This window comes from Physeter macrocephalus, chromosome 11 (assembly GCF_002837175.3).
Source record: "Physeter macrocephalus isolate SW-GA chromosome 11, ASM283717v5, whole genome shotgun sequence".
Classification (NCBI taxonomy): domain Eukaryota; kingdom Metazoa; phylum Chordata; class Mammalia; order Artiodactyla; family Physeteridae; genus Physeter; species Physeter macrocephalus.
The window spans coordinates 169,312,762-169,326,084 of NC_041224.1; the positions used below are offsets into that span (position 1 = coordinate 169,312,762).

General features: G+C 40.0%; 1 protein-coding gene across 2 annotated transcripts in view; it reads right to left on the reverse strand.

Annotated features, from left to right (window-relative positions):
* The window catches only part of NRDE2 (NRDE-2, necessary for RNA interference, domain containing), a 48,446-nt gene that overhangs the window by 25,779 nt on the left and 9,344 nt on the right, over positions 1–13,323 (reverse strand). For both annotated transcript variants that reach the window (XR_003682141.2, XM_007102680.4), the window contains exons 2-4: positions 8,101–8,209; positions 6,848–7,081; positions 3,605–3,754 (exon numbers count right to left, since the gene is read on the reverse strand). Coding sequence is in view for 1 of the 2 variants with exons in the window: in XM_007102680.4 (XP_007102742.2) it covers positions 3,605–3,754; positions 6,848–7,081; positions 8,101–8,209 (493 nt within the window). In the remaining variant the exon portion in view is untranslated. The remainder of the gene's footprint in view (positions 1–3,604; positions 3,755–6,847; positions 7,082–8,100; positions 8,210–13,323) is intronic.

Here is a 13,323-nt window from a genome sequence, read left to right on the forward strand (position 1 = left end):
TTCCCCTGCATCGGCAGGCGGACGCGCAACCACTGCGCCACCAGGGAAGCCCTTTTTTTTTTTTTTTTTTTTTGGTGCACATACTTTTTAAAAATAGCTGATATATAGCTTCAGGCTTTCCTCCCTACTTTTAAGCATTTCCCCATACCATTAGTTTTAGAAAATACAATTTTTATTGGCTTCAAACTGTTTCATTGGAAGAGTGTGTCATAATTTATTTAACCATTTCCCTACTGTTGGTTCTATACAATTTATCACTTATCACAGAACCTTAACAATTGGACAGGACCTAGGATTAATGCAATAGTTCCCCAAATAAAGGCACTTTTCCTATAAAATCCTTACCAAATAATCAGCTAGTCTTCACTTGAATAATTCCAGAGGTAGGGACCCCCACTTTGTTTGGAGGTTCAGTGAATGATATCACATGTATCTAATTTAAATAAATTCAGATACAGGCACTTAGTCACCCCCCCCCAAAAAAAAGAGAGAGAGAGAAAAAGAAAGAAAGAGTGAAAGAAATGAAAAGAAAAGAAAGAGCGAAAGAGCTTGGGAAGAGAATATGTTTAAATCAAACACCCAGTTCTGCCCTGAATCCACTCAGTGGGTCTGAGCCCCAGAGTAAGCTGGGCTGGGAAATATGAATTTGCCTTTCCTTTGGCGAATTCAATTCACACATGCCTTCTCAGTGTCTGACTGCCTAGGTCCAAATTCCAACTCCACCATTTACTAGCTGGGTGACCATGATCAAGTTTTAAGAAACAAACAAACAGTGCCTCAGTTTCCTTGTCTGTAAAACAGGGATAATAACAGTACCTTATGTCAGAGAATTACTAGGATGATCAAAAACGTTTATATATGTAAAGTCCTGGGACTTCCCTGGTGGCGCAGTGGTTAAGAATCCGTCTGCCAATGCAGGGGACATGGGTTCAATCCCTGGTCAGGGAATTAGATCCCACATGCTGCGGAGCAACTAAGCCTGTGTGCCACAACTACTGAGCCTGTGCTCTAGAGCCCGCAAGCCACAACTACTGAGCCCACGCACCACAACCGCTGAAGCCCGCATGCCTAGAGCCCGTGCTCTGCAACAAGAGAAGCCACCGCAATGAGAAACCTGTGCACCGCAACGAAGAGTCGCCCCCGCTCGCTGCAACTAGAGAAAGCCCACACGCAGCAACGAAGACCCAACGCAACCAAAAATAACTAAATAAATAAATAGGAAAAAAATTAAATTATATATGTAAAGTCCTTAGCCATACAGTAAGGACTAGATAAGTTTAAATTATTATTATTATTTCATACAACTTGGCTCCTAAACTTAAGCCAATTATTTCATCTGGTATATAGCCAAAGAAACAATAATCTCTTCCAAAAATGGAGAAAAAACTAGCTGAACTTCACTGACAGATAGTATATTAGTCCTACGGAATTTTCCAAAGGTAATTCTGACTTGTTATACACTAACTTTAGAACCTGACCCTTGCTTACCACAATGCTCCAAAACACACCACATCATTGCCGGGATGCTCACACTCTTAGATCGCTTTTATGCTGAGCCAAACTTCCACTCACTGCTCCTGGTTCTGCTTCCCAAGTTACACAGAACATTGCCTACCCACCTTCCAAAAGACAGTCCAACAAAGCCTACAAAACGACGTCCATATCCCTGACAGGGGCCAAATACCCACAAGCCCTCACCTCATCCTCACACGATGGCCTTAGCCAAGTGTCTGCTCACCTTCTTCTCAATGCTCTTGGTTTGTCAGTATCCCTCTTAAAAAGTGTGACAATTCAGTACCTGACACAGTAGTCCCACCATCCCCTGAGCAACTCAGAATGCCATGGGACCAACACCTTCTCAGACCTGGACACTAACAGTTGTACAGCTATTAATCTGGGCAAGACTTGCCTCACTTAGGTTTTAGTAATTTACTAGGAAATCACACCAATGCCCTAAGCCCTTTGTAGTAGTCTCTTTGCAGTTTAGATTAATAAAGTTGTCTTTAATTACTCTTCCTGAGCTCTGGGCCATTCATTAGCAGAGGCTCAAGAGCCACTCTCTGTTCATATTTTTTCCTTTTTTCAATCTATTACTAAATAATAACTCTTTCTATTTGCACACCAATTTCTAATTTCATAGCAAATATTTTTGATAGTTGAGTGTAAGGCACAGCAGGCGTTACAATTCCCAATTTACAACTGAAGAAATGTAGGCTCAGAAAGGTTAGGAGACTTGCCTGGGATTACATTACTAGTCAACAGCAAAGTCAGAATGAGAACCAGAGTCTTCTGTTTCCCAGCCTAGAAAATGCCCTACCACCCAACCTGTCTCCTCTTTCTGTGGACAGTGGAAGAACATCTGAAGTCAGAGAAATACAGGTTTAAACCCCAACTCTCCTGCTTCCTGGTTGTATGACCTTGAGAAGGTACTTAATCTCTGAGATTCCTTTCCTCGTTGGTAAAACCAGAGTGCCCCCTCCTCATGGAGCAGCTGTGAGGGTCAGACAGGCTAGCATCAGTGAGAGAACACGCACAGGATCATGCTACCTACTTCATGCCAAGCCAGCATTTGCTGTGTATCCCCACATCTGCGGCATGAAAAACCGCACAGGGCTTCAGGGAGCATTAAAATCATTCTAAAAATACACAAATACACTTTAAATATGATAGTCATTGACTCCCTGCCATGAGGTTTTAGTAGACAGTATGGAGATACAAATATGCACCAAAAAATAACTGATATAAACTCATCATAGAGGAAATTTTAGTTGGAGTTGCTTATGTGGTGAGTTCAGTGTTACAATGAGTGACAACATGACTAAAATGTGGAGGTGCAGCAAAGTAATGGGAACTAAAATTTACTTTAAAAAGTAATTAGCTCATGAAGAATGATAATGATCTTCAAGGCCTCCTCTTGGCCGTATATTCCATGATTCTCTACCTTCAGTTTTCATTACCTATAAGCTGTTTGGGAATAGAGACTGTGTATTATTGTTCTTACAAAGTACTAAGTGTCTAAAGAGTTTATTGAGGATTCCAATATTTTTGATTGACAGATTAGAGGAGAAAAGTTTAAACTCATTACTGAAGCAAATACCATCACCTATTTTTACGATTATCTGGTGACGTATGTATGCTGGAAACAGTTTGAAAAAGTCATTACCATTTAATGTCATTTTTTTAAATGGCACGTGTGCGTTGCAGGGGGTGGATAAATAAAAGGCTTTTGTAACTTTTAAGAACGGCATATAGATTAGACCAAATGGTTTACGGATAGTCACAATTATTTCAAGGTATTTTTCGGTTCATTCATTCTACAAATATTCATTGAACACCTACTATGCCACACACTATGCCAAGCACCATGGCTAAATAAGATTAATCTGACCTGGGTCCTGATCTCAAGGTTTAAAATTTTATTTTAGAATGTGAGATTACTCACCTTCTATTGTTTATGCCTACACAACTTAACAGTGGATAAAAGTCAACAGAGTCGATGGGGGGGTGGGGAGGCAAAGAGACACAGACAGTGCTGAGAGAGCACAGAGGAGAAGGAAGTTCCCTCCCACCAGGGAAAACCAGGGAGAGCTATCACGATGGGTACCTTGCTACATCTCCTCGGTAAAGAGACTTATACTCCCAGTTTGCAGGATCCGGCTTCTTATCTGTTCTGAAGGTTTCTCCCGTCAGAGCCTGAATGTCCTCAAGCCAAACAAAGTGACGTCCAATATCAGCAGTGGCATTATTTTCTTGACTGTGGGACAAAGGAAGGTGAACAAGAAAAGGGAAGAGGCACTTAGAAATCTCCCAGTTACATATTTCACGTTTCAGAAATGTGAAAGTTACACATTTCAAACTCCATACAGCATCAAGCACACCTCAGTACATAAAATGTGCACATGCCATGAAAATGGGAAGAGGACTCCTACTCTGGAGAAAGTTTTAAAATACAGAGCAAAAACTGTCAACACTAAGTGACCCTTTACCAAGAAATGAAGTCAACTTATCCCAGAAATACACATGAAGGATACAGGTGTTTTTTAAAAAAATAATTCATTTAAATAATTATAACTTGATTTTCAAGTATATTTATAAACAAGGTTTTTTCTAAAAAAAAAAAAAAAAGAGAGAGAGAAAGAAAGATAAGGCTGCCCTAACTTTGCCTAACTTGCTTGAAAGTGCACATAATTTATTCCAACTAAAAACTTAACAACAACAGCAACAAAGCCACGGTTCTGAATGCTTCAGTCTTGCGTGCTACGTAGGCATATGGTCTAAGTCTCATTTTTATAGTCTGGGCTCTGTGTAGGGTGTTTTGCCTATATGTCCGGACCTCTATCTAAAGGGCAGAGAGTCCACTATAAGACAAGACCCTTATTTATCCCTTTGAACTAATGTGTGACTTGGCAGACTTTCAGATACAAAGGGAACCAGTTCCCTAGGAGTCAAAGAAGAGGGAGTTTTTTTTCTGGCATCTAACATCTTTCTTCCTCTAAAGAAAATCAGTTCATAATGCTGCCGACACAAGAAGGTGCCAAAGTAGTCAAAACAGCCATTAAGTGTTGTTCCATCTTTGCTTTTTGGCTCTGCCCAGATAGAAATAAAGATTCTAAAGGCTTCTAAATCATTCTTGGCTGGCAACACAAGGGAATGGTATTTCAGGGACACAAAGTAGCTACTCAATAAATATTTGTTGAATGATGCATCTCGGGTTAAAATACATGTGATTTTTAACACATTCCCCTCCAGAACAACTGTGGAGGGTTTTCTGATGACAAAAACTGAAAGGGGCAGCAAAGGGAGAGAAAGCTATCGATGCATTCCAGAAAGAAATGGAAAGCCAGTGCGGAGAGGGGGCAGGAGAGGCCAGGCTGCAGACCACCCCTGCGGAGCAACAAGCCCTCATTCCTCCCCTACTGGGTACTGCGGTCAGGAAGCAGGCTGTGGTCTAGGCTGTGTACGAGGAAGGATGCGCCTCCCCCTGAAGGTGAAGAAGAGCTCATCCTAGGAGACAAAGGTCAGTTATAAGCTGTGACCTCTGGGAAAGCTGTTCCTCGATCACCCTGAAATAGAGTCCCGTATGGTATGCAACCCACCCCTCCCTCCAGGCCGCTTTCCTGACATCACGGAAAGACTCTCACAACTCAGTAATATCTTACTCCCGGTCTGTACAGAAACAAACGATTCTTCCAGGTCACCGTCCCAGGAACAGACTGCAGAAGTGAGTAGTGAGAAAGTAAAAGACAAAGACAAGAACAATCCACTCTGATCTTAATGGGGATATTCTACAAAATATCAACAGACTTAAAAATGCTGTTTGGATCATAAAACTATCAAGAGGCTGTAAAGATCACCTCTGATGTGGTTAAGCACAGGCTGAAAATAACAATCTTTCAAGTTCTTATGGTCGCTCCTGTACAGTTTCAGGAAATCCTTTAAAGCTCATTTTCCTCAGCCATAAAAAAGATAGTTAAAGATGAGTCTTCAGAACACACAGCAATTAATGTATTTTGCTTTGAAGACATAACTAAAAAAGCAACAATATCAATGGTATATTCATCCATTCATTCATGTAACAAAAACGTACTTGAGCGTTTACTCCACATCAGGCCCAGTGCCAACCGCTGGGGGGACTCAAAGGCAAGCAAGGTGGGGTGGTTCCCGCCCACAGAAATTCAGCCAAGTTCGAAACCTTGTTGCTAGACTCCTTTATTCCTTCCTCCTCTAGTGTTACAGGGATAGCACCTGAGACACAGAGAAGGCTAAATAAATCTGGGTCCTCTGAGCCACGGAGGACTGCGGCATTCTCCAACACTGATCTGCTGCCAGAAGGGTCCCGGAAGACTACGGTGTCTGCCTCTCTGGAGACTACGGGCCGGATTCCAGACTCACTCCGACCAGAGCCCTCACTGACATCAACGGGGCTTCTAAGCACACCACAAGAGCAAATAATCCCTGAAGAGTCACAAAAGTCTTAACAGCACTAAATTTTTTCAAGTATGCCTTGGACAGGACTTAAATTTTCTCTCCTCTAGACACATGAACAAAGAAAATAAAAAAGTTAAATAAGGAATAATAATTCAAGTAGTTTCACCACATAACCACCTGTCTCACGCATGGGAAAAGTGCCTCCCTATGTAAGAAGTAGTTAGATTAAGCAGAGAGGAAAAGCACCTGCTCTGGGGTCAACCTGTAGAACACCTGGAACACTATGTTCAGCGTAGACAGCCGAGCAAAACACGGGGGGAAAAAAGGCCCCCAAGGAAAGGAAATACTGTGGTCATGGGCCATTCTATACCTTTAACACAGTGGTTCTAAACAAATGTGAAATAAGGACAAAAGCAATGATTATTTTTAAGTGCTATATTAACCGTAACCTGTGAGTGTGTGTGTTTGTGTGTGTGTGTGTGTTATGTTCTGATGTGAATGACTGAAAGGAAGACATATCAAGAAAGAGAAGGAAGACATTTTTCTTACTCTTTACAAAAGCGTGTAAAGCTAAGTAGTGAACTGGCTCATATGCCCACTGTAAGGCACATCTGCCATCTTTCAGAAATCCTGTAGACTTTTTGTCTGAATCAGATTTTGACACAATCATTACTGTGTCTGATTAATATTTCTCAAATAAAATCATGGCCCTATTTTTTTTTTAATGAAAGTTTTCTTTTCTTATGTTGACCTAATGATAGAGCTCTTTTTGTTTTTTTCCCACTTTACTGAGGTATTTATTGACTCCATTTTGATTGAGAGGCTAAACAGTCATTCAGATGTCTAACTTGTGGCAAAGATCAAGGGAGAAAAAGTCAAGATTTGAAAAATCATAGGTATTTGAGAATAGAAAACCTACTTCGGTTTCTCTGATTCCTTTTTACTGCCTCTGATGTTTCCGCAAGATCTGTCCTTTTCAGAATCAGTATATGACTCAGATCCACTGCTACTGGACTGCCCACGTTTACTCTTGGTTTTCTTGTGGTGCTGATGCTTCCTTTTCTTCTTTTTCTCTTTCTTCTTTTTTCTGCTTGTTTGTTTGGGCTTTTTGTTAGTGTCACTTTCATCTGAAGGCTCTGACTTCAGAGGACTCCTGTTTGGGAAAATCAACATTAGAATTATTTTCAAAAGAGAATTAGGGAAATAATATGTAAGTAAGTACGCAAATAAACAAATATGCAAAAGGAAATTCTATAAATGCCCACACAGACTAACTATGTGCCCATACCTTACACAGTACCTTCCTGGATTGCAACTCACCTTAAAGATTTAAGAGTTGGACCCAAAATAACATCAGCCGAAGAAATTCTAATCTTTCTAAGATTTCTAAGCTTGTAAACCTATATTTTCATAGCTATATATTTTTAAATTAATCTATCAGTTATTTTATCAAATACAGTATTTTTTAATGCTATAAAAGGTTTATTTTCCATCTTACATATTATGCCAGCATATCCTTAATGCCAAAAAACAAAAAGGTTTAACTCTGGTCCTTGTTTTTTAAAGTTATAATGAGATCTTCCTCATTACTCCCTCTCATGCATCAACTATTCTCAATTTCTAAAAGCTTCCTACACTTTTAGAGTACATCATATTAATGAGACGATCTGGTCTATATTTGTGAGAGAGTTCATTTCTCAATCCAGTGATCTATAACAAAATTCTTTCAAAGCTGGGTACAGATGTGTGCCATTTTGCTTTCCCCAAAGTTTTCATGAGGTTTTATCCTATGTTATTACAAAATCTCCTTCTATTTTTGCATGCAACTTCTATCTTTATGCAACTAAAGAAATACCTGAATTACAATATTCTAAAGGTTACTAATGAGGTTAATAAAGTTACTTAAGAATCACAATGATGCCATTTCCCTTGTGGCCTAATTACTGGCAGAACTGTGTCATGTACTTGCCACTCCAATGGAAAGGGAAAAAAAAGGATAATCTGTAAGAGTGAGATAAGGGAAAACAGTCGAAGATCACCTCATTACATCAGGTAAAAGGAAGAGTTTTACTTAACTCTTTTATCACAGGGTTTTCTACGGATCATCATTCAAACTAAGCTATAGATGGTACACTGACAAAGACTAAAAATCCACCTATCAAAAAAAACTACCTGGTCAGTAGCGACTCTTCAGAAGCAAAGGCTGTGGCCTCTTCAGTTTGTTGGCTCAGAGATGTTATGGTTCCAACACAAAAGCTTGGGTTGCTCAGCCAGTCTAATTCTGCACATGGGCAAAAAGGAGAAAAGATCAATGAAATTAGCTCAATAGGATTTCTAAAGCAGGAAATCCATCTTACCAGCTGACATCTTAATTCACAGCCAACGTCAGTCAGACATTTTGAACAGTCCACAGAAGCTGAAGGGAATCCATGAAATTGTTATTTCACAGGGCATGGGGCTTTAACACACTCTAAAATATTTAAAACTGAAATCCTCTTGTGATATCAGGCTGTAGCTTAAGCAAAAGCCATGTAATAAGCATGGCCTAAAATACAACAAGGCTTTATGTATTCCACCCACACTCTAATGAGCATGAACGCTTCCAAAGCATTAGGTTTTAATGACCCCAAATTTGATTTAGACAATTCCGAAAAGTTAAAAAAAATCAAATCATGCATAGAAATCCACCAGGCTTAACATTATTCCAGAAGATTCAGATTATTTTCCTTTAAAAAAAAATTCCAATGTTCTATCTTAGTATAGTAACTTAACATAAGCTTTTCCTTATAACAGTACTCTGTGAAAATAAAAACAGAAGGTGTCAACTTTTTAAATTAATGCTAAAATTATATAAGATGTTAATAATGATTATCTCTGGGTGGTGAGGCTAAATGTCCAAAATTTTTCTTCTTTCTGCTTATCCATTAATTTCTAATTCTTCTTTAATGAACTATTTCTAAATTACTTATTTTCTAACTTTTAGGAGTCTTGGCTGTGAAAAGAATGGTGGCAGCAAGGGGGCCCACGGAGGGATGTGTATTCTGTCCTGTTGTGTTTAGGATGGGAGGCCAGAGCTTAATCACATGCTCAGGAGAAAGGACCCACAAAATGGTTGAAGTTAGAAGAGAGAAGGTTTAATTATATTTTTTGACAGTTGTACTGGGATATAGATTATATACAAGGTTCACCCATTTAAAGTGGACAAGTCAATGGTTTCTAGTATATTTAGAATTGTGCAACTGTCACTGTAAGATAACTTTAGAACATTTTCATCATCCCCAAAAGAAACCCCACACCTATTAGCAGCAACTCCCCATTACCCACCTCCTGCCCTCCGACTCCCACAACCAGTCCTAGGCAACCACGAATCTACTTTCTCTCTCCATAGATCTGCCTATTTTGGACATTTAATATAAACAAGATCATACAATATATGGCCTTTTGTAACTGGCTTCTTTCGCTTGGCATAATGTTTTCAAGGTTCATCCATGCTGTATCATGTATCAGTACTCCATTCGTTTTTATTGCTGAATAATAATTCCGTTTTATGGCTATACCACATTTTATCCTTTAACAGTTGAGGGACACTTGGGTTGCTTCCACTTTTTGGCTATTATAAATAATGTTGCTATGAACATTCAGGTACAAGTTTTTATACGGACATATGTTTTCAGTGATCTTGGGCAGATATCTAGGAGCAGAAATGCCAGGTCATATGGTAACTCATGTTCAGCATTTTGAGGAACTGTCAGATTGTTTTCCTAACTGGCTGCACCATTTTATACTCCCATTAACAAGGTATGAGGATTCCAATTTCTCCACATCACTGCCAGCTTGTTACTCTCTGTCTTTTAGATTACAGTCATCCTACTGGGTATGCTGTTTTCTCACTGTGGCTCTGATTTCCATTTCCCAGGTGACTAACGATGTTGAGAATCTTTTCATGTGTTTGTTTGTTGGCCCTTCATATTTCAATAGAAATAGTTATTCAAATCTTTTCCCCATTTTTTAACTGGGTTGCCTTTTTATTATTGAGTTGTAAGAGTTCTTTATATATTCTGTATTCTACTCCCTGGTGGTAATTGCATCTTAGTGAAGAGGGTATATTGGAATGTATGCTCCATGATACAGTACCTTATTTTATTCACTGCTGTATCCCTAGCACTGAGAGCAATGCCTGGCATACATCAGTAGGAGTTTAATAAATATTTGTGGAAAAGAAGGGATGGAGGAAGGAAGGAAAGTTCCTAAAGAGAAAAGGTACATTGAAAAGCACAGGAAAAAGGTAAAGAAGAGAGGGAATCTAGCTTATGAAGGGCTTTACTGTGTGCCAAGCAACAGGTTAAGCACTTAATTTACATCTTTTAATCCTCACAACAACCCTCTATAGGAGGTACTACAATCTTCACTGTACAGAAGAGGAAACTAAGGCTCAAAGGGATCAAGTAATTTTTAAGGTCATAATTAAGAGTTAAAAGAATTGTTCATGCAGTCTTTCTTCTACTGTCTCCTTTTTCCTTCAGTGGGGTTCCCTTCCCTTGGGCCTAATTCCTGGCAAGAGGTACTGTGAAAATAGTTCCTGTTGCTCACTGAGACCACAATTATTTTCACAATAATTGGATTCTATCATGAGCTAAGGAAAAGTGTGAAAAAATGGAACAAACAATATGCAAGGAGAGATGCTCTCAAAGAAGTCCATTATATTTTTACATAAATATCTGGATAGTGAGGACAGCTTGGAGGAAATGTAAAGAAATAGATACGTTGAAACAACAAAGTGTGGGCTTCTCTGGTGGCCCAGTGGTTGAGAGTCTGCCTGCCAATGCAGGGGACACGGGTTCGTGCCCCGGTCCGGGAGGATCCCACATGCCGCGGAGCGGCTGGGCCCGTGAGCCATGGCCGCTGAGCCTGCGCGTCCGGAGCCTGTGCTCCGCAACGGGAGAGGCCACAACAGTGAGAGGCCCGCGTACCAAAAAAAAAAAAAAAAAAAAAAGTGTGTAGCTCTCCAAAGTCCTTCAGACGGTACAAAAAAATCTTTTAAAGGGTGCATATAAGGCTTTGCCATATGGGACCACTGTGGGGAGAAAAAAAAGTAGTTTATAAAGAACTAAAACTCTTGGGTTTTGAACTCAAATCATCACTGACCCTCTGAGTGACCTTCATCTCAAATGACCTTTTATAGGAACAAAAGGTATTTTTACCTGATAAGAAGTTGCTGCTGCTTTTTGGGGGGCAGGAGGAGGGAGGCTATCATATTAGCAGTGACCATGTGTGGAATATTAAAGTAATAATCATTGGGTGTTAGGCCTAGAAAAATTTGGGAGATCACCTAGTCCAGAGATTTTCAAACTTTCTTAGCCAAGGAACTCACTGTTCAAGCACAATCTTTCAGAGAATTTCAAAATGCAGAACAAAAAGCAGGATGTCCTTGTTGGGGGCTCACAGGGAGGGTGAAGGTCCACAAAGGCTCACTGGAGCACAGCCTGGATACCCTTCCCTCATTTACAGATCAACAGTCGGAGGCTCAAAGAACTTAAGTCACACACACATCTGAACCTGGATCTGGGATCCTCCATCCAGCCCTCTCTAACCATGCCATGGTGCTAACTCTTCACCGCCTCAACTAAGGAGTTGCTTTTCCTAAGTCTCCCTGCAATCGGTACAGGGGGCTACGACAGCAATTTTCACATTGTAATCTCATTATCTGCATGTCAAGTCTTCCCATCATATTCTAAGCCAAAGGCCAACAACTCAAATCCTTACAGGGACCAGATGAGTAATGATTACTATGACACTATCGAGAGTGGCAACAGAAAAAAAGAAAACGACAAAAATATTCTTCCAGCCAAACAAATATACCAACTTGTTTACAACTCGTGCATCCAAGTTTCCAGCTTGCCTCCATTCCCACTCCCTTCTTCCCAAACCAAAAGAAACATGAGGGCAGGAGCCATGACTATTCACTCCTGTATTCCCAACTCCTAGCACAGTGCCTTGGTACAAAGTAACTGGAGTCAATAAATATTTGTTGAATAAGTAAAGTGAATGAGGATCTGAATCATATCTCTGCATCCCTGTACCCCCAGCACCTATCTTACAGAACTGAAAAAATTTGATTGTTAAAAGCATGCCATTATCTAGGTATAAAGTACTACTTTTTAATTCTTCCAGTCTTCATTGTAAATTCAGATTTACTCATTAAAGAATGGAATATCTACTATGTGTCCAGGCACAGTTCCAGGCTTTGGAGGCACAGTGGTGAACAAGTCCCTGCTCACGTGGTGCTTATACTTAATCATAACATTAACTGTTCATGTGATACATTTGCATTCTTAAATTTTAATTACACAGAATCCTGGAAAGTTATCTGAGATCAAAAGATGCTTTATTAATCAGATTGCAAAGTCCTTTTCTATATTTACTTACATCTTCAAATAATTTACAAATACCAATTATGTATTTAGATAACTGTGCTAATACCAAGCAGGATGTAACACATTACAGAGAAGACTAGCAGGATACCACATGCCTAGGGTTTAAGAGAGAGAAGATGCCTAGCTGACAAACCTTTTGTCCTGGCAGGTTAGTAAGTAAATCACAGGTTGAAACTTACCTGCAAATTAGCACCCTGCTATACACATACATACATCTAAGAAAGGAAGAAGAGTGGAAGTATCAGGCAGAAAAACCACTTTAGAACTACTGCCTAACAAAACCAGGCAGGTATCTATAAAAACCACATCATGTGCAATTTTACAGAAAAAAATATCATGTATCATCACTGAATACGTCAAGCTGAAATGCTTTTTGTCATTATATGTTTATTATATAATTCTATTTCTCCATCACTAGTGAAAATGCTTTAATTCAATTCCACTATAAATGGAGGGAAGAAGGAATTGTCATGAATAGATTTAAATTTTAAAAACAAATTTTGGGGACTTCCCTGGTGGCAGAGTGGTTAAGAATCCACCTGCCAATGCAGGGAACATGGGTTCGATCCCTGGTCCGGGAAGATCCCACATGCCGCGGAGCAACAAAGTCTGTGTGCCACAGCTACTGAGTCTGCGCTCTAGAGCTCACGAGCCACAACTACTGAGCCCGCGTGCCACAACTACTGAAGCCCGCGCACCTAGAGCCCGTGCTCCGCAACAAGAGAAGCCACCGCAATGAGAAGCCCATGCACCGCAACGAAGAGTAGCCCCCGCTCACCGCAACTAGAGACAGCCCGCGCACAGCAACGAAGACCCAACACAGCCAAAAATAAATAAATAAAAAGTAAATAAATTTTTTTAAAAATTAAAAAGTTTAAAAAATAAAAACAGGGCTTCCCTGGTGGCGCAGTGGTGAGAGTCTGCCTGCCGATGCAGGAGACGCGGGTTCGTGCCCCGGTCC